We start from the raw sequence: 24,042 nt of genomic DNA on the forward strand, positions 1-24,042 counted from the left end.
ACAGAGGCTTAATAATATTTTTGGATAAACAAGTGGAACAGAAGCCTCTCTTTATTGAAGAAATATATGAAATATTACATAGATACTATTTCTCTGTTGGAGGAGACCACTGTTTAGCCTCTCATAGGATAGAGGACTAGACTTGATAACTCTGCAATTATAATAATTTTATAGCGATTTAATCTTTCTTTTTAAGCCAAAATATTCCTAATTATGTGATTTTATTGCATATTCAGCAAAAAAGGAAGATTACAAGAAAATTTCTGCAGAATTGACAAAGCATGCCCACGTTTAGTGGAGTAGTCAACTCGGGATAAGGATAAGCACGAGCGATTTCCACAAGAGATAAAGGAATCAAGTGTTTAGATTTAGAAAGGATTCTTTAAAGCTTATCTCTTGTAATTTATTTACCTTTTTAGAGTTTATCACGTATCTATCCCCCCACTACGTCTAGATTCGTAGAAGACTTTTATTATAAATAGGGGGGGTCTCTTCATTAGAAGACACTCGATTTATTATTTTAGAACTCTATAGAATTCTCTGTTCATCCTTTCTCTTTTATTTTATTTTACTACCGGAATTAATGGAATTCCACTTTCTAGTGTGTTCTTTCATTAACATGTCCGGCTAAATTCCTTATTTTCTGGTTAAGGTATGGTGATTGCTTGATTCCCATTATGTTCTGAGATCTAATCTGCGTTCTACACTTGTTAAACAAATATTCATGCTATTCTCTGTGCTTTAATTACAAACATCTGATTTATAAATGATTCGGCATGTTGTTCATTATCAAGAAGGTTTGCTTAGCTAATTGGACTTTATAAATCCGTGTAATTGTTTATTTAGTTCAATGCTTAGTAGCAACGTAGCATGATTAATTGTGTCACAGTAATTAGTTATGTTATTGGGAATGCATGATCTAGTTTAAACGAATTATCCTCGTAGGAGTTTGTTGATTAGAATCAGGCCTTTCTAATTCTTAATGCTGTTAATAGATTAAATCTTGGGGACGTTCCCAGGGTTGTCTGTTAATTAGGGATCTAGCCAACGGTCGTACCTTGGCTAACGAAAAGGTAAGGAAAGGTGAGGTTGTTAGGTCGTACCAACAACCATAACTGGTTTATTTGTCTATACACGTGTTATTCTTGCATCAATGATCAACTCACAAGAATCAAGAATAATCCTAGCCTTAACCGGAAAATCTCCCTTTCATATCGTCATCAGGTATTTTTAATTATTTATTTAGTTTTCCATCACTTCTTTTTATCAACAACCTTCCCCCATTATTTTCTATTTCTCTAAAAGAAATTAACTTAAAACCAATCCCTGTGGATGGACCCTACACCCACTTTCACAAGTGTAGTAGGAATTATTTTTGGTGATCTCGACACTCATCAAATTTTGGCGCTGTTGCCGGGGATTGGCGTTTTTAAGTATATTTCTTTACTTTTAGTTACTTGATTTTTATCACCATTAATGCCAAGGTCTTCTCGTACAGGTAAATTGGTATACGACCCCGAAATCGAAAAGACCGCACGAAGACTTCGTCGGGAAACTAAGCAACAATCGGAAGAAACATCCGCCCCATACGAAGACGAAGAAGACATAACTTTGGAGTTTGAGGAATCCCTAAGCGAATCCGAAGAAGAGATAATGGCTTTGATTCCTGAAAGATCAATCAATGACATGACGTCGCCCAATCTGAACCAACAACCACTGTGCATTGAGTACCCTGACTTGGAGGTAAACTTTGAATTGAAATCTGGATTAATTCATTTACTTCCCACTTTCCGTGGCCTCGCAGGTGAAGATCCACACAAGCATCTGAAGGAATTCCATGTAGTATGCTCCGGAATGCGACCACAAGGCATAAGCGAAGAACAAGTCAAATTGAGAGCGTTCCCTTTCTCTCTTGCCGATCAAGCGAAAGATTGGTTGTATTTTCTACCTTCAGGATCTATTACAAGATGGAATGATCTCAAGAGGCAGTTTCTTGAGAAATATTTCCTTGCCTCAAGAGCCACAACGATCCGGAAGGAGATCAGCGGGATTCGACAATTCGCGGGAGAAAGTCTTTTCGAATATTGAGAAAGATTCAATCGACTAGTGGAAAGTTTCTCCCATCATCAAATCCCAAACCACCTGTTGATCCAGTATTTCTATGAAGGTCTATCAAATATAGATAGGAAACTGATAGATGCGGCAAGTGGCGGAGCACTGTTCGACAAAATCCCCCACCGAGGCGCGTAAACTAATCTCGATTATGGCGTCCAACACGCAATAATTTGGGGTTAGACACGATGATCCACCTAGGAAAAGCAACGAGGTAAGTAATCTTGAAGAACGTTTAAATTAACTCACAACTGTTGTTGAAAAAGTTGTTGCAGATACTTATCAACAAGTCAAAGCGTGTGGTATCTGCACTTTAACGGGGCACGCTACCGACATGTGCCCAACTCTTCAAGAATCAACTACCGAACATGCCGATGCCGTAGGAGGATTCGCCGGACAACAACAAAGAAGATATGATCCTTTCTCCAACACATACAATCCCGGATGGAGGGATCACCCGAATCTGAGTTACGGTAACCAACACTTTCAAAAACCCCAATACAGACCACCTCCGCAACCTAACCCCACGCCTAACCCATCTCTCGAAGACATGATGAAAGCACTAGTGGCCAACACACAACAATTCCAACAACAAACCCAGCAGTTCCAACAACAGACCCAGACGAGCATTCAAAATCTAGAATCTCAAACCAGTCAACTGGCGTCATCTGTTGGTAAGCTAGAGTCCCAAGGTAAGCTACCTTCTTAATTTGTCATTAACCCTAGACAAAACGCTAGTGCTATTACGCTTCGTAGTGGAAAAGAATTGCAGAAACATGTGAACGAAGATGACACCAAATGTGGGCACAGTGCGAAAAGAAAGCCGAAAAAAGAAATTGAGATCCAACAAGAACAAACCGAACACGAAGTGGATCATCCGAAACCTTTGGTAACTAGACCACCCTTCCCAGAGAGATTCACCAAATCAAAGAAGGAAGAGGAAGAAAAAGAGATTTTTGAGACGTTCCGCAAAGTAGAGGTAAACATCCCTTTACTCGATGCCATCAAGCAAATACCCCGATACGCGAAATTTCTCAAAGAATTGTGCACTAGCAAGGGTAAACTCAAGGGAAACGAACGGGTAAGTATGGGGGAGAACGTCTCTGTAATTCTCCAACGAAAATTACCCCGAAAAGATAAGGACCCAGGTACGTTCTCTATACCTTGTAAAATTGGTATGATTGAAATAAAGAGGGCTATGTGCGATCTTGGAGCATCTATAAATGTTATGCCTCTAACCATTTTTGAGTCCTTAAAAGTTGGTCCTTTGAAGGAAACGGGAGTAGTCATCCAACTTGCAGACCGTTCTATAGTGTACCCGGAAGGAATCTTGGAGGATGTTCTCGTACAGGTAAATAAATTAGTATTTCCTGCCGATTTCTACGTATTGGATATGAGGGAAGACGACTCCCCCAATTCCACATCAATCCTGCTAGGAAGACCGTTCCTCAAGACAGCTAGAACAAAAATCGATGTGCATAGTGGAAGTCTCACTATGGAATTCGACGGCGAAATCATAAGATTCAACATCTATGAATCAATGAGGTATCCAACTGACTTACCTACCGCTCTTCTTGTAGATATCTTTGACCCTCTTGTGCAGGATTCCATAGCAATAGGCAGCGAGGACCATGTGAAGTATGCACTGGAAGAAAGCCTCACGTTGGAGAAAGCAAAAATTTTGGAGGAAAAAATTATCATAGATCCAAACATCGGTGACACCATTTTTGAACTCGACGCCCTTCAAATTTTACCTACTAAAGTTGCTTTCATCGAATTACCGCATTCTCACACTAAAATTGTTCCCTCTATATTGCAGGCACCCGCATTGGAATTAAAGGAGTTACCAAAACACCTTAAGTACGCATTCTTGGGAGAGAACAAAATATTACCGGTGATCATCTCAAGCAAGCTCACCGATCTTGAGGAGGAAAAACTAATCCGAGTGCTTCGCGAATTTCGAAAAGTCATTGGATGGACTATTGCCGACATTAAAGGTTTAAGTCCTTCGACTTGCATGCATAGAATACTCCTAGAGGAAGGCACAAAACCTTCAAGGGAAGCACAACGTCGGTTGAACCCTTTGATGATGGAAGTAGTAAAGAAAGAGATTTTGAAACTTCTCGATGCAGGTATGATCTTTCCAATTTCTGATAGCGAATGGGTAAGTCCGAATCAAGTAGTACCTAAGAAAACTGGTATTACTGTAGTTGAAAATTATGTTGGAAATTTAGTACCCACACGTGTTCAAAATGGGTGGCGAGTTTGTATTGACTATAGAAAGCTTAATGCCGCCACTAGGAAAGATCATTTTTCACTTCCATTTATAGATCAAATGTTAGAAAGGTTAGCCGGTCAATCTCATTATTGTTGTCTTGATGGATATTCAGGTTTCCATCAAATTCCAGTGGCGCCGGAAGATCAAGAGAAAACAACATTCACATGCCCATTCAGAACCTTCGCCTATAGAAGAATGCCCTTTGGTCTATGCAACGCACCCGCTACCTTCCAAAGATGTATGGTTAGTATTTTTTCCGACTTTGTTGAACACTTTATTGAAGTTTTCATGGACGATTTTACCGTCTACGGAAACTCATTTGAAGATTGTTTGGAAAAATTGACTAAAGTACTTGAAAGGTGCATAGAAAAAAACCTCGCTCTAAATTATGAAAAATGCTATTTTATGGTAGATCAAGGTTTAATTCTAGGACATATCGTGTCTTCTAGGGGGATAGAAGTAGATAGCTCTAAAATAGACGTCATAAAATCCTTGCCTTACCCCGCTAGTGTGCGGGAGATTCGTTCTTTTCTTGGACATGCAGGATTCTATCGACGATTTATAAAGGACTTCTCGAAAATCGCCCAACCACTGTGTGCGCTGCTGCAGAAAGACGTAACTTTTGCATTTGATGAAGATTGCATGAAAGCCTTTGACAAGTTAAAGGATTCTCTAACATCAGCACCGGTGATTCGTCCCCCTGACTGGAATCATCCTTTTGAGATAATGTGTGATGCTAGTAATCACGCCATCGGGGCTGTCCTAGGCCAAAAGATTGGAAAAGATCCCCACGTGATATACTATGCATCACGTATGTTGGACAGCGCTCAAAGCAATTATAGAACAACGGAAAAAGAACTTTTGGCTATTGTTTTTGCTTTAGAAAAATTTCGCCATTATTTACTTGGAACTAAAGTTGTTGTGTATTCTGATCATGCAGCATTGAGATACCTGTTATCAAAGAAAGAGGCAAAACCACGATTGATAAGATGGATACTGCTGCTGCAAGAATTTAATCTAACGATCAAGGACAAGAAAGGGGCGGAGAACCTCATAGCTGACCATCTCAATTAGTAACCGACAAAAACCCACCACCTCTAAATGACGAGTTCCCAGACGAACATCTTCACGCCATTCAAGGAGTCACCCCATGGTACGCTGATATAGTTAATTTCTTAGTCATTGGTGTTCTACCACGAGATTTAACTAAAGCAAGAAAAGATAAGATCAAAAGTGATGCCAAACACTATGTGTGGGATGAACCTTACTTATGGAAATTTTGTTCAGATCAAATCATTCGAAGGTGCGTTCCTGAAACTGAAATCCCCTCTATTCTTGAGTTTTGTCATTCATATGCATGTGGGGGTCACTTTGGACCAAAAAGAACAACACGAAAAGTGTTAGAATGCGGTTTGTTTTGGCCAAATATGTTTAAAGATGCATATCTATTTTGTAAATCTTGTGAAAATTGCCAAAAAGTAGGGAATCTTGGCCATCGTAATCAAATGCCCCTTTCCCCAATACTTGTGTGTGAAGTATTTTTGATGTGTGGGGAATCGACTTCATGGGCCCCTTTCCATCTTCTTTTGGCAAAACTTGCATCATTTTAGGAGTAGATTATGTGTCTAAATGGCTAAAGGCAAAGGCCACTCGTGCCGATGATGCTAAAACTGTTGTGGAATTTGTCAAAGCTGACATTTTCTCTAAGTTTGGTATGCCAAGAGCAATTATAAGCGACCGAGGGACATATTTTTGCAACAAGGTGATCGAGGCATTATTCAAGAAATACAACATCACGCATCGAATCTCGACCGCCTACCACCCCCAAACGAATGGCCAAGCAGAGGTTTCTAATCGAGAGATTAAGTCCATACTTAAGAAAATGGTGAATCCTAACCGAAAAGATTGGAGTACCCGCTTGGATGACGCACTTTGGGTTTATCGTACAGCATACAAAACACCTATAGGTATGTCCCCATATCGTTTGGTTTATGGTAAATCTTGTCACCTCCCTGTCGAACTTGAGCATAGGGCATATTGGGCGATCAAGCAATTCAACTCGTCAATGGATGAAGCGGGAGGGCAAAGGAAGTTGCAAATATAAGAGTTCGAAGAGTTACGGAATGATGCTTATGAAAATTCAAAAATCTACAAGGAAAAGACAAAAGCATTCCATGATCGCACCATAACTCGGAAAGAGTTCGTTGTCGGGCAAAAAGTTCTCCTCTTTCATTCTAAGCTCAAATTATTCCCGTGTAAGTTGAGTTCTCGTTGGATTGGACCTTTTATTGTTACTAATGTTTTCCCCATGGTGCAGTCGAAATCAAGAGTCCCACAACTCAAAAGGTATTCAAGGTGAATGAACATCGGCTCAAGCCTTTCTACGAGGACTTTCAAACACCAACAATTGAGAAAATTCAACTTGTGGATCCCGCGCTCATCTAAACGAACTTCTCTCCGTCTAGCCAAAGACGTTAAAGAAAAGCGCTGCATGGGAGGCAACCAATGACATCTCTATCCTTTCCTTTCATTTTATTTATTTATTTTTATTTTAAAAAAAATCAAAAATTTGAAAAATCAAAAGAAATAAGGAAATCAGTCAAATCTTTCCATCACACTTCAAAATCTTTGACCGATATTTTCTTTTTTATCTTTCTCAGCTCATCCACAGCAACTTCAAATCCGCCAAGAACTCTTCATCCCTGTCAACAAAGCCATCTCATCGGAAAAGCTCCCCGCTGTCGTTTGCCGTCGTCGCTCACCGGAAATTTGAACAATTCGGGCTGACACCAAGGCAACCACCCACACCATGACCTTTTCGCGACTTGCACTCAGGGACGCTTCCTTAAACTCTCTCCTTTTAATTTTTCCTTGAAATGCCTGTCATAGTCCACATTGAGGGCAATGTGGATTTTAAGTGTTGGGGTATTATTATTGAGCATGCTTCTTGAATTGGGTGTTGTTGGTTGCGTGTTTGAAAATGGTTGTTGCCCTTGTTGATTGTTGAAACAGCTTGAAAAGATATTTTTGTCCTTGATTTTCTTGACTTTTGATAAAATTAGCTTGACCAAAACTTTTGAAGATTGAGTCTTGTGGAAATTTCTTAGCCTTATGGAAATTTTTTTTGCTTGATTTTGAAAAATTTTGGCATGATAAAACCCTTTCAATTTTGGACTAATCTTAGCTTGATGATGTTATGTGTGAAACCAATGCATGTTTTATGTTTGAGGATAATTCACTAGTTGAAAGCTTGTTTTACCAAAATGACTTGAGTTAAAATCTTCTGATGTAGGATTAGTGGACTAAAACACACCTTGTGAGATCTTGAGCTTAATATGTCCATAAAAAAAAAAAATTCATTCTTTCTTGAGAGAATAACACTTCTATGGCTTTGTCTTCCTAGAACTTGCCTTGAACCACATCGAGGCCACAAAAATGTGCATTTATTTGGATATGATAAAGGAATTAGAAATCACTTTCGGCCTTCTTTAACCACCCAACACATTTTAACTTTAGAGAACTCCTTTGAGCCTTTCGACCTATTTTGTTGAATAACCCGTCATATACGAACCTATCCCGTCGTTTGTTTAAAACATTGATTTTGATCCCTCTAAGAACTATTAGAGCATCAAGGGAAATGGGTTTATGTTCAAAAGAACAAGTTCTCAAAAAGGGAGATTTTCAAAACCTTTGTGATTTACAGATGTACCTCAAAATGAGTGTGGGGGTTCCAAAATTATGTTCTTCTTCACTTTGTGGGAATCGACATCAATTTTCTTGGTCTATGCCTATCACAAAAATTGGAGAGGAGAAAAAGAAAAAGAAAAAAAAAAGAGAAAAAAGAAAAAAAAAACAAAAACAAAAAAAAAACAAAAAACAAAAAACAAAAAAAAAAGAAGAGAAAAAAAAATGTATGAACTCTCCAAAAGGAATAAGAAAGGCATAGTTCAAGGAATTGTCGAAAGATCTTGAAGGGAGATGAGTAAACTTTGAGAGCTTCGAATTATTGTTCACTCAAATTTTTTGGTACTCTAATTAGTTTCTTGGAATTTAACCTCATTATCCTTTTACCCTACCCCAAACCAAAGCCCCATTACAACCAAAATTAAAGACCTTTTGATCCATATATGTGCATATTTCAAAAGTGGTGGAGATGTGATGTATAGGCAAGCCTATGGTGAAGCATTGTCGTAGTAAATGTCGAGAGATACACTTGAGCCATATGTACACTTGAGAGAATGGAAAGCGGAGAGAAAATAGTCCACTAGTTTTTATCCGATTGATTTTGATAATGGTCATCACATGAAAACTTGTTTGATACGTGTTGAATTATCTTTTTCGTAAAGTATGTCATTTACTTTGCACATGATTACAAATTTCCTTGAGTAGTTCAAGATTTGGAGGGAATTTTTGAATGCATCTTGATTTTGCTTGAGGACAAGCAAATGGCTAAGTGTGGGGGTATTTGATAACTCTGCAATTATAATGATTTTATAGCGATTTAATCTTTCTTTTTAAGCCAAAATATTCCTAATTATGTGATTTTATTGCATATTCAGCAAAAAAGGAAGATTACAAGAAAATTTCTGCAGAATTGACAAAGCATGCCCACATTTAGTGGAGTAGTCAACTCGGGATAAGGATAAGCACGAGCAATTTCCGCAAGAGATAAAGGAATCAAGTGTTTAGATTTAGAAAGGATTCTTTAAAACTTATCTCTTGTAATTTATTTACCTTTTTAGAGTTTATCACGTATCTATCCCCCCACTACGTCTAGATTCCTAGGAGACTTTTATTATAAATAGGGGGGGTCTCTTCATTAGAAGACACTCGATTTATTATTTTAGAACTCTATAGAATTCTCTGTTCATCCTTTCTCTTTTATTTTATTTTACTACCGGAATTAATGGAATTCCACTTTCTAGTGTGTTCTTCCATTAACATGTCCGGCTAAATTCCTTATTTTCTGGTTAAGGTATGGTGATTGCTTGATTCCCATTATGTTCTGAGATCTAATCTGCGTTCTACACTTGTGAAACAAATATTCATGCTATTCTCTGTACTTTAATTACTAACATCTGATTTATGAATGATTCGGCCGGTTGTTCATTATCAAGAAGGTTTGCTTAGCTAATTTGACTTTATAAATCCGTGTAATTATTTATTTAGTTCAATGCTTAGTAGCAACGTAGCATGATTAATTGTGTCACAATAATTAGTTATGTTATGGGGAATGCATGATCTAGTTTAAACGAATTATCCTCGTAGGAGTTTGTTGATTAGAATCAGGCCTTTCTAATTCTTAATGCTGTTAATAGATTAAATCTTGTGGACGTTCCTAGGGTTGTCTGTTAATTAGGGATCTAGCCAACGGTCGTACCTTGGCTAACGAAAAGGTAAGGAAAGGTGAGGTTGTTAGGTCGTATCAACAACCATAACTAGTTTATTTGTCTATACACGTGTTATTTTTGCATCAATGATCAACTCACAAGAATCAAGCATAATCCTAGCCTTAACCGAAAAAATCTCCCTTCCATATCGTCATCAGGTATTTTTAATTATTTATTTAGTTTTCCATCACTTCTTTTTATCAACAACCTTCCCCCATTATTTTCTATTTCTCTAAAAGAAATTAACTTAAAACCAATCCCTGTGGATCGACCCAACTCCCACTTTCACAAGTGTAGTAGGAATTATTTTTGGTGATCTCGACACTCATCAAGAGTCGTTGGAGAAACCCCCATAAACCGAAAGATTAAAATACTAGAAAGATTGAAAATACTTAAATAATACTTTGAAGAGTAGGAGAAGTTTTTATGATAATCCCCTTCTGCTTCATTGCCTCTTTATTTATAGGCGTCCGCGGACTTGAAATTTGGACTCCAAACTTGTTTTGTGATTACGTCATTGCGTTCCTCATTGCCTTGTGATTTCCAGCTGTCTGTCATAATGGTTTGTCGGTCACATGATTTCCAGCTGGATGCTCTGCTGACTGTTGGCTTTTGTTGTTTTCTACAGACAGTCTTATCCTCTCGATTTTTTACATTGTTTAACTTTTACTTCTCTTGGTAAAATTTTTTCTCTTTCCCTTATCTTGGTCCGGTTTGAGTTTATTTTTCGTGACCTGAATCTTTGTCCCGAACAGGGGCTTTTCTTGTTTCTCGCAGCAAGGGCACAAATGGTTATGCCATTGCCCAACATGCAACATATTGCACGTCTTCATCCTTGTGGCTTCGGTTGCCGGCAGCTTATTTTTTCATATTAACATCCTCTTTTTTTCGAATAAGCTTTCAACAAACTCCATGCTTTTTCCTATCATGGAATTTAACAGGAATGATCCATTCACTTTGTTTGAGAAAATCTTGAATGGATACTTAACTTTGTCCATCTCTGTGAGACAGACCCATAATCCGCAAGAGAGCTTCTCCTGATGCAGCTTTAATTTTGTTGAAAGCTACCATATCTGGTCTTTACAGCTTCATAAAATGAAATGTTGGATGAGACCCCTTTTCTGCAGCTTCTGGAGCTACTGAAATAAATTTTATCTCCAGAACATCGTCTCTCTTCAAGTGGGGTTGTTTTGCCATGAATCAAAGACCAGCCCACTAATCCACTTCGAATGTTTTGAGATTTTCGAAAAACTTGGTGACATAGTATGAACTGAAGCAAGAGCTCCAAAATCATACCATTCTCTGACATCTTCTGGTTTAGACCCTTCTAACATCCAGACTCTGTTATATTTTCCGAACGTTTCGATAATAGTCTTGCCCGGGTTGACTCCTTTGTGGGAAATTAATTTTTTCCACATATGCTGATAATCCTGCCAAGTAGAAGAAGATATTAATTCGTAAGTATTAGAGGTGCCTGTCATTGACCTAAGACTAATCTCTCCCTCTTTAACCTCAGAGGTGCTGGGTTGACTTGACCTACAAAAGTCTGCACTTCCTGTGATTCAATTGTTGCCGTTTCACCAGAGTCTGGTGATGGCCTTGTGCAATCGGTACTTGAATCCGATGCTACAGGTGTAGAGCCCTGTACTCTAAAGGCATGTTTTGGGTAATGCTCCCTTAACTCGTGAGTTATCCCCGAAGGTGAACCTTTCGAATTGGTTCTCTTAAGTCGTTCCATAGCGAGGTGGATGCTAATAAGGAACTCCTTATTGTGACCTGGACAATGTTTAGATCGGCTCTTTGAATTTGTCCGGCAACTTGGGCGTTCACCGCTAGCTGTCCGAACTTTCTGTCAAGCTCCTCGAGGTTTTCCCGAAGGTACTTGAGTCTCAACATGATGGAGTTTGCTTCAGATGCCTCCATCTCTCGTCAGAAAATCTACAAGAACGTTTTCATGAGATTTTATAACGACAATATTATAACAATAATATTGGCATTCAGCTTGCCACCTGATAATACGAGCTTTCTCTATTTTTGATTCTAATTTATTTTTTAAGAAAGCTTTGACATTAGTATTATCAACTTTTAAAGTGAATTCTTTAGTAAGTAAAAATAAAGGTCATTTCTTGAAAGCCTTCCAAACCGCAAAGAATTCTTTCTCGCTTATGTGTCAAACTTTGGCTTGTTGTTCTGAGAACAACCCTCCGGTATATCTACAGGGTTCTTCCCCTGTCGTTGTCTTCTTCATGAGCACTGCCGCCCATCTGTAATCATTGGCGTCTGTATAGACTACCAATTCATCCCCGTCTTGCGGTATAGCAAACTTTGGAAGGTTACTGCAAACTTGTTTCAGCTCACGAACCCTTTTGGTGTGGATTTCTTACCATTTCCACTTTGAACTCTCCGTTTCTTTTAGAAGTGGTCGGAAATCCTTTCTGTATATTGCAAGATCCTTAATGAAGATTCCTACAAAATTAACAACTCCCAAGAAGCTTTGCAATTGCTTCTTGTCTTTGAGTACATCAGGAAAATTGCGGATTTTCTCCACAATATGGTCCTGCAACTCAATTCCTGTTTCGTCAATAAGGATTCCTAAAATTTCAATCTTATTGACTGCAATAGTAGCTTTCTTTTCAGAAAGTACTAAACCTTCTTTATAGCATGCATTGGAAAATATTTCAAGATTTTTAATATGTTCCTTCATATTTTTGGATGCAATTAGTGTGTCGTCAATATAGACAAACATGAACTCAAAATAATCTTTGAAAAGATTATCCATTTTTCTTTGAAATATCTGGGGTGCATTAGCTAAACCCATTGGAAGCACATTCCATATATACTGTCCCTGTGGTGTGGAGAATGCAGTAAATTTCTTTGATTTATTCTTCATCTTAATCTGATAAAAACCAGATTTGCAATCGAATTTAGAAAACACTTTTGCTCCTTTAATGCAATCAATTAAGTGTTCTCTACTAGGAATGTAATAACCATCAAATTCTAATATCTTATTAATACCTTGATAGTTAATAACCAACCTGGGTTTACCTCTCTTAATTTCACCATGGTTTCTTACCAGAAATCTAGGGCTACTATAGGTAGAGACTCCGGGTTCAATGAGTCCAAGACTGATATGCTCTTTGATTATCATCTGCATATTCTTCTTATCCTCAATGTTCATCTGGATGGGTTTGTATCGAACATACTCGTATCTGCATTCATCTTTGATCTTCAGAGTAGCTTCGATCTTGTTCCTATCCCACCACGCCAGAGGATTTTCACTGAAGTTCCTCTAGATAAGCCTCTTGACATTCTCAAGAGAAAGCCTGCTCTCTTCGCTGTTGTCTAGCGATTTTATTTCCAATAGTGCTTCTAGCGATTTTGGTCTCTTGTATTCCCTTATTGAGTATCAGGATTTTTTGCGAAAAATCCCTTCCTGCAATAACGGGTAAGGTTATCCTTGCTTCCTTAGGGAAAACTTCAGGTTTTGCCGTGCAAATTCCTGAACCTGAATTAATATAAGCTGCAAAATATTCTGTCTTATACTGATCATACAATATACCAACATATATGTATATCGAAAAGGGACTCGTCATTCAATCCTTATGGTAACACCCTCAAGACTGAATTCCATTCCATTACCTTTTCTTCCCCATGGTTTATGATCTTCGAGGAAACTTAACCCTAAAGTCATACTCCCATTTTCTCGTCCTGCAACACCTGCAACTAAAATTTTATGGCCTGCTATTTCTAACATGCCCTCATATTTTCCAACAATAGGTTGCTGTAAATGATATAAGTCATCACAAGGGAAATAATTCTCTTTTTTAGTGATGTCGAATATAACTTGTATTTCTTTCCATCCTTCAGGGCATCTAAGTTTTACGTTATCCACCCTAATCTCTTGAGGAGTTAAAACTTTTAATAACTCTTTCTCCTTTCCTTTGTAACCTATAATCCTATCTTCTGAAAAGGACATCCGACTACTAAACTCAATCCTAAAGCTAAGTGTCCTATCTAAGACTGGGTGATCTTTTATAATAATATCAACACCACCTATTCTAGGTATCCTAATAGGATCTGGTGTCATTACCTTGGCGAACTCCTTGAATATTCTAGGAATCTCAATATGCTCTTTCCTAAGAAATAAATCTGAATGATGGGTATTGGAAAGGGCATATGCAATTCTATAGATTATAGAATACGGTCTATTTCCTTCTTTCATTATATCTTTTATTTTAAAGTCTTGATGAAGGGTTAAGACTCTACTGAAATCATGGTCTGCTAGGTAGTATGCAATCCTAGGATGAATGTCAAACATCAGTTTTCCTGCATACAAATTTCCTATCATTGTTCCAAGACAACCATCTCTTAAGTTATTGATTCTTCTATCCATTATCGATAAATGTATTTCTGAATCAATTCCTTCCTTAAAAGTTGCTTTTATTACTACTTCAATAGTCCCTATGTGGATCCATTTCATAGTAGTAGCTACTTCTTCTCTAAGCTTACTCAATTCTTCAAGAATTTCTTCTTTAGGAATTAACTGCATCTCCATCACATTACCAGTAAGTTTCATAGGTAGAGCAAACTCACCTGAACTTACTTTGTAGATTATGTGATGCTTCTTTTAGTTCAGTCCTATCTGGTTCAGGACTTTTTCAATTCCTCCAATCCTAAATCCATCGTATGGGCTGAGGTTGGAATCTTGCCGCATTATTATTTCCATGGTTTTGTTTAGCACCGTCATTCTGGAAAAGAATCCTGATAGGCTTTCAGAAGTTTGAAGCCTATCTCCCTCGTTGTAATTATTCTGACTCAGTTGAAGATCCATCCGAATCAGTTTCTATTTCCTCTTCATAGACGCTTTCGTCTGAAGGAAGATCTTTGAATTAGTAGATAGGTACCAAATCGCCATAGTATACTGCATTTAGGATATCATCCGTGGCTTCAAATTTTCTCAATTCACCACGTTTCTGCGGGCAGTCGGGAGATATATGTCCTTTTGCTCCGCAAGTCCAGCAATTGCAGTTTTTGAAACTTTCAATGGCTCGGGTATGGGCCCGTCTGAAAGTTCTTCTTGTAGGGGTTCTTCCAATGGATCTTGCATCTGTTCGTCTAGATCCTTGGGATGAAACCCTTGTTGGTCCTGTTCTCTGTCCAGATTTGTATATTCTGGTTTTGGACTTGGACCACCATGATCTCCTCCGGGAAAAGGTTCTTCTGGAACTCCTAGGGTAAGAGTCACTATTCTGCTTCCTCCTTTTCCTTGGCTCACTTGATTCTCCTATAATAGTTGGAAAATCATTGTTATCACAACAGAGAGGGGTTCGTTTGATTTTACCTCTCAGTTTTTTTTATATTCTTCTGGATGGATGCTTGATAACGCCAATCATTTGGTTTGTCTTTAGGGAAAGACATTCTTCGCACCACTGAATCTAGCTGTCCTTCAGGTACTTTGTATGATTGGATCAAGATTTTTCTCCATGGACTGCATATCTTTGCGAAGAACATTGGAGCTGCTACTTCCGTTGCTACTCCACTCTGGAAAAAATACTTGCGAAACCAATAGATGTATTCATCTACTGCGCAAATACTTCTAAGTTCAAGGCTGAAGAGAGTCTGTGCATATTCTCTAGCCGTTTATGCTCTACTTCCTTCGAAGTATCCATCTCCAAAGAAGTGTATCTTGATAAGTCTTTCTAGCCGGTCTGCTATCGCACCTTTTGAATCTCCGGCAAGGATGTTGGCTTTGGTATCTTCTAGGGTATTATCCTATCCGATCTTTACCGATCCCTCTAAGCTCAACTCCACAAGTTTTATGAAGTTTTCTTTGTCTAGCTTTAGGGTAGTTGTTGCTATCTTGATTGCTGCAACCCATTCGTCTATCAATTTCTCAGTATTTCGAAAATCGATAATATCCAGGTTTAGTACAACGCCATATGGATGTAAGGGTTGGAGCATGGTCCTTGCCTAAGGTGTATTCTCCGGCACTTTTTTTGGATTTCTTCCTGGATTTTCCTTTAGCCTGGTTCCCACAAATGTTGGAGTGGCATTAGTGTGGAAATCAGTATTTTGTCTCATCGATTGATCCTGTGGAGGATCATTAGAACATTTACTTCCCTCCGGCGGTGGTAGTGCTGGAGTGATCTCATTTGTCTGGATATTGACTAGATCCACGATCCCGAGTTGGGAAAAGGACTCCGCCAATTCTTGTTGATCTGATAGATCCGCTCTTGTTACTTCCATTATTTTATAGATCTAATAGAAGCAATAATCAGATCTTCTCTTGACTTCGACTTTGGAATCCCTGTGGCTTTCCCCTTCTGGTGTAGAAGAGGTACTATTCCAAGGGCGTACCTGATTCGCTCCTGTTTGGATCTAGATGTCTCAGGGCTCTCTCGTTGATTTCTCTTTAGGTCTGTAATTTCTGTCTTCAGATCTGTAAGGATCTTGTGTAGATCGGGAAGAATCTTAAGGACCTCGTCCACTTTTTGGCTCAAAGATTCTATTTTCATAGGTATATGGATTAACCTATGTCCATAGTCTTGAACCGTCTTTTAGATTTTCCTCAGATCTTAAGAGATCTTTGATGTATCCGGCTCGAGTTCCTTCCAGTCAGTCATAATTTTTAGAATTGAAATTATGTAGGAATTTACCCATTCCGCTTCTCCTGGTTGGGATTCTACTATGGACTTAAGTGGAGTGTAGACGCCTCACTGCATTCCCTGGTAGCACTTGTCGAGCTTCGAAATTTCTCAACCATTCTTTTTCTTCTTCCGGCGTGAGAAATCTTGGATCAGTCCTCTTGGGACCATTGTAACATTTGTCAAGAATTTCCATAAGAAATTCTCTTCTCTATATTTTCAGAATCTGGAAATATTCCCTCTTTTCAGATTAACTCGAACTTTCGTTCGGTTCCATTTTCTCTCAAAGAGTCTCCTCCATTAGTGGATAAATAATCATATATTTCTTCAATAAACCTAGGCTCTGATACCATTCTTGGCGAGCATGGGTGAAAATATGCATAAATTTGCAAGAATAGTGAAAAATTGACTAAAATTCGTGCTTGAAAGTAGTTTAGGGGTAAAATGGTCCAGAATTTAGCCCAGCTCCGCGCAGATTCCTTTCAGATTCTGTCTGATCCTGTCGGAAGACCAAAATTGAGCGATTTTGAAAAGTTACGGAACTAAAATGGGATTACAAAAAGTTAAAGGACTGAAATGGAAAATGACCCAAGTTAGGGGACTTTTCTTGACTTTAATCCTTTAAAATTAATGATCATTTTCCAACACTCAAATCTTAACATAGGGGAAATTTGGTGTCGTCCCACATCAACTATAAATTATCAGATTCACACACGATGATGATATCATGTGTGGAAACGACCATGGACGGCATCTCCAAGCCCCTTCTTATACCATTCACAAACAACCCAATAAATCTCTGTTCATAAATTTCAACACCCCTAATTAGCCCAAGGGTTGTAAATTACAATAGGACTCCTCACACCATAACGTGTGCTTTTCCACGTGATGGAGCCTGAGAGAATAAGCACATTGTTCATCGGCTTCGCCTTCACCACAACCTTGAAGCTCCGTCTCCGCGCCGCCTTGGAGAAGGACAGAGTCGCCGGTTTCACCGCTATCTCCACCCCTGCCGGCGCTTTGATCGTCGCGTTGTACACTGACTCATCGGGGCCCACATTCGTTACACGCCGCCGGAAAACGCCCGCCGTCGGCTCCTTATTGCTCTTCAGCGCCAGTTGCATCGTCGGGTAGTTGATTGCATCTACGCCGTTTGATGGGAGTAATTTGGAGCAGTTCACGGTCCCCTGGCCTATTAAACTACCGATGGAGGCCCCATCGTAGCCTTCATGGCAGAGGAACTGGATGTATGATATATCATCCATGTCGTAGACTAGACCAGGGTTTACTGCTCTAGTCGGGTTGAGTTGGCCCGACCCGTATGCAAACTCAGCATCCTTGTCCACCTTGGAGCTCATTTGTTTTGCTATTCAACAATTTTTCACTTAATATATGAACTAGAGCGTGACAGTAAGTTCCTTTACGTATAATTACATAAACATTTCGAGACCCTTCAATTGTAAATAGTTGTTTTCAATCCTCGTTCATGTTTTTACATTACAAGATTCTCCTTCAAATATCCTGTCTATGAAGAGAATTTGTTCTGTAAAATATAACTGCAAGAGGTGTGGAGTGATTTTCTAAAACTGAGGGGTTTTCTTGTGATATGTTTTTAACTTAATGATTTGCCAGTGTAATTATACTAATTTTTCTAAGAGTCGATGTTTTATTTACCTGTAGTCATGAGGGCTGATTTTATTGCTGCTGGAGACCAATTGGGGCGGAATGATTTCACATAGGCCGCAGCCCCACCAACGTGTGGGCACGCCATCGATGTGCCTGACATGAATGTGAACTTTGAATATTGCTTGTCGCCTTTCAGCCCAGTTAGTGATTTCAACGGAGTATATGATGCTAGGATGTTAATTCCGGGTGCTGTAATATCAGGCTGTTCGTGGTTTTTATCAGATACTATTAGAAAATACGGCTTTTAAGGATAGAAAATGAACATAATAGCTACCATCTTTTGTTCTAATTTTGTACCTTGAGCAGGTTTTTTGATCCAGAATTTGGACCTCTGGAGGAAAATGAAGCAACAAATGGAGCAGGGACTTTGATTTCCTCTGACTTGTGTATGGCTGCAGAGGGCGATCTGCCAATATCCGAAGTATTATCAAATGTTTGATGATTATGAAATAACCAATCTTACATGTGATGGAACAGAAACAAAACATCTACTTTGTTGAATGCATGTAGTCATTGATTTTCTTGCCCGTGCTAGCATTGACCATAGTTGCTGGAGCCATGTAGAGTTGAGCTGCATCAAGAAACACCTCACTCTCAATGAATATGCCGATGCCTCCAAGGCCTTTTACGACAGAATCAGCACCCCAAGAACCTAGTTTGCAGTATATAAGCTTCCCTTTAACCTTTCCGGGATCCATCGAGTTTTCAAGACAGTACCTATTGACAGGCAAAAAGTTGGCTGAGATAGTACAGTTTCCTGAATGTGCTGTACATGTTACGTTGTTTAATGTTAAGTGTAACGTAATGTTAAGTGGTGATAATGTTGATATTAGTACCTCGATTCCTCCTTTGTATCAGAATTCTTGGCCACATCAACACCACTTGCAAGAGGATACATCTTTTCTTTTGGCTCAAACATGCTCACTCCAATTCCCTGATTCATACAGACATTACTCAGGTAATCATGGCTCTTCTTTCATTTGTCAATGAAACGGTTAAAGTTGAACGACTTACTGATACAGTCGCTCCATTGCCCAACTCCACTTTGCTCCTCAGCTGACGATCTGTCCCACTAGCTGCAACAGTGAGCAACCATGGTGCGTGGTTCGAAACACTACCATGGCCAGGCCCATCGTTCCCAGCTGAAGCAACTGTAAGGATCCCTTTCCTCATAGCATGAAATGAGCCAACGGCTATAGAGTCTGATGTATAACTTCCTGTTAGGCCACCGATGGAGATGGATATAACGTCGACTCCATCACTTATTGCAGCATCAAATGCAGCAAGGATGTCCATATCTGCGCAGCCGCTGCTGGCCCAACAGACCTTGTACATGGCTACCCGAGCAGAAGGCACTGCTCCTCTTGCAGTTCCTTTTGCGAGCCCATAAAGGTTTGCATTTGGCACTAGACTTCCCGCTAGAGTCGAAGATGTGTGAGTTCCATGGCCATCCACATCGACAGGCGATAAGATGTCTGCAGGGTCAGGATTTCCATCAAGCTTGAAGTACTTTGCTCCTATAAGCTTGCTTCAGGTCATAACAAGACAGGAACAACAAATGATTAATGCTCATACTATGTAAACCTTAAAGGTAATATATGACTACCTAATTTCGACATTCTGTTATTAAAGATCTAAGGTTTGTTCACTACTATGCCGTCAGACTGAGATACGACAAGAATTTACTTGTTGCAGCCTGAAAAATTGGCGAAGGGGCCACAACTTCCTTTCCATTTAGCCGGTGGAGGACCAAGACCATCATCCTTAAAGCTCTCAGATTGTGGGGTGATTCCTGGTACATGGTAACTATAAGGATTGCTAGAAGTACAACCAAAGACAGCCTACAGTACTTATCATGGCAATATTAACTATTGACAGTTGAGCAATACTATAAACTGTAAGTACAAAAATTCTGTTCGATTGCATTTTTACCTGTGTCTAGTAAACCAACTATGATGTTGCTCTCAACTTTCAAGTTCCTTTTTGCATTTGGTGTTAGGCCAATAAACTCCCATGATTTCGTTGTGTGGGGTTTGTGGTATCGGTTTGGGAAAGCTGAAAGTACTTCATCCATATCTGTAAATTTTCTGTAGTAAGATCCTAAGGATGAAGGAAACTAACTCACTACACATGCATTCAAAGTAATCAAGATATAGTACCGGATAACTTTCTGGCTTCAGCTTCAGACAACTTTGCCGCAAATGCATTGAAATTTTTCGTGTAGCTATAGACAAGGGACTCTGAAGCATCATATTCACTATAGCAAAAACGACATGTCTTAATCCAGTCGATTTTATAAAAATGAACTTTAACTTATGCCCAGAAAAGAACTTATTTATATTACAGTTCCTCATTATAGCTTTTGGCTTACTAATAAGCGCTAGCTCATATCAGCTTCCGTATGAATATAGAGGATAAGATGATTTACTAACTAACCTTCCCTTCAAAGATGCAAGGACATTAAGATGCGTCTGAAGAGTTGACCTCCCACTCACCACATCATCTCTCAGAAAAACAATGTAAAAGTCCTGCAAGTGATTACCTCAAATCATCGAGAACCAACACAAACAAAAAGATACGTGTACATATATATGTAAAAAGTGAGAAAATTATGTTTGACTTCCTTACATTTGCTGCTGAAACACTTGCAAAGACAAGGTAAAGTAAAAGATAAGGCAACGGAAGCCTATCGTTGCAAATCTTCCTCGACATTATTGCTTGATTTCAGATACCATTAAGAGACATATATGTTCATGACTAGGACTATTATTGTATAAATAGGATGCAATAAAAGAGGGTTAGAGAAGAAGAAATAAGGCTTTCCATGAGTGGTAGTAAGGTAATAGTCAGAGACTTTAGCTTAACTCCTTAGTCATCTGTCTGAAGGTTTGGGTTAGGAAATCTTAGAAGATAGATGGACAAAAGTTTGATTATCATGGGATGTTGATGTTGACAAAGAATTATAGGGCAAAGTTTTTATTTTGTTGAAGACTTTAAAGCAAACTTTATATAGCTTTCAACTTCTATTTCTGGATGATCATTTCATTTTACTCTACTGTGTTTCCAGAACTTAGGATTGCCTACTAAGCCTTCATGAAACCCAATACCTTGCACCCACATACGGTATCGTGGTTAAATCTGTAGATTTTTTACATGAATATCACGAGTCTGAAGCTTTTTTAGTGATAACGTAAAGGTAGTTACTACATGTGGATGTATTATAGACTAGTGGATTGACTTCAGTCTTTTCCCTTAATAGGTGTATTCGTAATGGATTTAATCGAATCTGTCATTCCTTTTTTCAATCAGAATTGTCAAGTAATATGGCAACGAGGAATATACATATCTGGTAGCCCTTGTTCCATTAGCAGTCGGATATACTTAGTTGTGTAAATTTTTTGTGTATCGAAGATAATATCGGATACACAAATATCCATTCTATCCAAAACGACTTGCTTGGATTTGAATGCAAGTCTTGGACCCTTTGATTTCATTGATAGCAAAGCTACAAACCAAAAGCTAGCTTAAAGTTTCTGAAAGTGAATTGTTAAGATAATCTCTGTTTGGTTTGTGGAAAGTAAGTCCACTTTCACCAATTTGCAATTAATCTAAAACAATAGGACTTAGACTTCTGGTAAATAATTGATGAAAATACCTGAAAATGAAAACTCAAATCTTGTTTAATAGGTTGCATTATCTTTTAAGTAACAACAATCTTGTCAATGACAACTTTTAAAATTCATTCCCTCATGTAGTGGGACATGTAAATAGATACTAAGAGTGTGTTTGGTTGGGGTAAGAGATGGAGGAATAAGAGGTGGAAGTAAAAATAGATGTATAAGAGATAATCGTGTGTTTGGTTAGGAGGAAGAAATGGAAGTGAAGTAAAACTCAATGTATATGAAACTCTTCTAGAGTCCAATTTTATTGGGCGGAAAAGTGGAAATATAAGGCCAAAAAGTAAAAAAGGTATAGGTTTACTTTTCTTTAGTCTATTACATATATATATCTATATATGTATAATTTCTCTCCAATTCTTTTCTCCTTCTTGTTGATAATACTTTACATAATTTCCAAAAAAAAACAATAATAATAACGAAATCACTGAAAAACTAGTGCATCGAAGTCAACAATCTTAATTTTTGTTTATTTAAACTAAATAGTTTAGAATAAACGAACAATACTCATTTATAAATATTTTTATTAATAAAAAATATTTTTATTCTCATTTGATAATATTTTTATTAATAAAATTTTTAAATTTTTTATATACTAAAATTATATTAGTATAATATTAATTCATTTATTTTCTGATACAAAGTGAAGAGAAGGGTAATTCAGTAAAATTATAAGAGTTAGTCATTTCTTCTCGATTTGTTTTCCTCGTACCAATAAGGGAAAATATTTGAAATTTACTCTCTTTCCAATCATAACGAACAATTTAAGGGAAAACTATCATTCTTTCCCTCCCCTGTCCTTCCACTTCCCCTCCCCCTTCCACTTTCATTTTTCTCTTACTTAAACCAAACGAACCCTAAAGAATAATTACATCTACACTTCTTTATTTATAGTTTATTATATTAATCACTCTACTTTTTGTATAATTACAAAAATTACTCCTAGTAGCCAAAAAACAACGGTAATTTGTATAATGATTTTAACTATTCTGTGGTGTGTAATATATAATTATTCAAAAAACACGAATAGTTTGTATAGATGATGTTGATGTACATATAATTTGCCATATTATTTTCTAAAAGGTCATTTCTTCTTTGATATGTCAAGATTCTAAGTATAATTACAAATAAAAATTGTAAAACAATGAGGTTATGATTTGGTGAAGCCCAATAGCCCATAATCATCCGCAGTCTCCTTAGATCTTCAATTTTGGGCCTATGCTTTCCTGACACTTAGGCCTCAAAGTTAATTAGCTGGAAGATGATAAAAAATTACCAAACGCTTATTCCAAATAAATGAACCCTAAAATCCTAAATCAATTCATGACATCAAGAAACCTACTCATTTTCAAGAAAGTTACAAAATCAACCCCCCATAAAATTACACATTCCATTAAATAATTTTGTGTGATCGATCACTTTTTTTTTTTAAATTGTATATTAATTACATAATAAGTGTACTATATTCATTTATACGAGTATATTAAATTCGTCTAGATTTATTGACGGAGTGTTTGCGGGAGCTTTTTAAAAAAAAAAATTCAACTTTTGGCTTGAAAAAAATATTTTTAAGGTGTTGGAAGCTTCTGCATCTGCTTCTGAAACTACTAAAAAAATTGCTTTTAGGCCGAAAGTTAGAAGTATCTTGTGCGTATTTTTAGTTGCTTTGATTTTTTTGTAAATAAATCTCATTTTATTTTTACTATTTAACCATCATTATAATAACCTTCATTAATTTAACTTTATCTTTTGTATTTTATTTTTAAAATTGCATATTTGAAGTTGATATTAAAATTTTTAAATAATTTAACCATAATCAAATTTACACTTTCACATATTAAATATTTTATATTTTTTTATATTTTATTTGCTATATTATATAATTATATTATTCCTATACTATTAAAAAAATATAAATTAAATTCTATGATTAATTAAAAATATTTTTTTTTGTTTATGAATAAAAAATTATATATATTTACTTAGTGGGAGCATTATTAAATTAAGCATTCATTTTTTCTATTAATATTTTTAAAAAATAAACATGAAAATATACTAGTCAAAGTAAAATTTATTATTTTTTGTGAAAATAATTATTGTTGACAATCAACAAGTGCTTTGTAAACAACAATAATATCTTCTAAATAAATAGGGACAAATCGACAGTTAATCAATTAAGTTTATTTTAAAAGTGTAATTTGTTCCCAAACACTATTCAATTTAACTTTTATTTGCTTTTACACTTTTTTCACAAA

The 24,042-nt window shown here is 37.4% G+C and overlaps 1 protein-coding gene, 1 long non-coding RNA gene and 1 pseudogene across 3 annotated transcripts; 2 read left to right on the forward strand and 1 right to left on the reverse strand.

The window, feature by feature from the left end:
* The first annotated feature begins 1,476 nt into the window (after positions 1-1,476).
* LOC105173266 (uncharacterized) lies at positions 1,477-6,835 on the forward strand (annotated as a pseudogene).
* Positions 6,836-17,008: 10,173 nt separating this feature from the next.
* On the reverse strand, positions 17,009-20,980 carry LOC105173202 (subtilisin-like protease SBT4.14). The gene is made up of 11 exons (XM_011094881.3): positions 20,739-20,980; positions 20,547-20,638; positions 20,270-20,367; positions 20,043-20,186; positions 19,797-19,902; positions 19,125-19,638; positions 18,947-19,044; positions 18,603-18,827; positions 18,408-18,516; positions 18,099-18,312; positions 17,009-17,790 (listed from the first exon to the last, which is right to left on the reverse strand). The coding sequence occupies exons 1-11, from the start codon at positions 20,820-20,822 to the stop codon at positions 17,246-17,248; spliced, it is 2,229 nt and encodes a 742-aa protein (XP_011093183.1). The 5' UTR covers positions 20,823-20,980; the 3' UTR covers positions 17,009-17,245.
* Positions 17,693-20,094, forward strand: LOC148784978 (uncharacterized). Of its 2 annotated transcripts, none has more exons than XR_016062692.1 (5): positions 17,693-17,834; positions 18,105-19,068; positions 19,167-19,263; positions 19,335-19,701; positions 19,806-20,094. It is a non-coding gene; the product is annotated as an uncharacterized LOC148784978 (long non-coding RNA). The 2 variants fall into 2 exon arrangements; XR_016062693.1 differs by having other exon boundaries at positions 19,382-19,701.
* Positions 20,981-24,042: the final 3,062 nt, after the last annotated feature.

The sequence above is a fragment of the Sesamum indicum genome, linkage group LG11 (assembly GCF_026168435.1).
Source record: "Sesamum indicum cultivar Baizhima isolate 11 linkage group LG11, ASM2616843v1, whole genome shotgun sequence".
NCBI lineage: Eukaryota > Viridiplantae > Streptophyta > Magnoliopsida > Lamiales > Pedaliaceae > Sesamum > Sesamum indicum.

Bases quoted from the DNA above. Each gene is read 5' to 3' on its own strand.
- LOC105173202 (XM_011094881.3), bottom strand. From the start codon at position 20,822: ATGTCGAGGAAGATTTGCAACGATAGGCTTCCGTTGCCTTATCTTTTA. The intron at 19,903-20,042 runs GTAAAAATGCAA...ACCATGTACCAG, and splicing joins AGTTGGTTTACTAGACACAG to GAATCACCCCACAATCTGAG. The intron at 18,828-18,946 runs GTACTAATATCA...GCCTGTCAATAG, and splicing joins GATACAAAGGAGGAATCGAG to GTACTGTCTTGAAAACTCGA.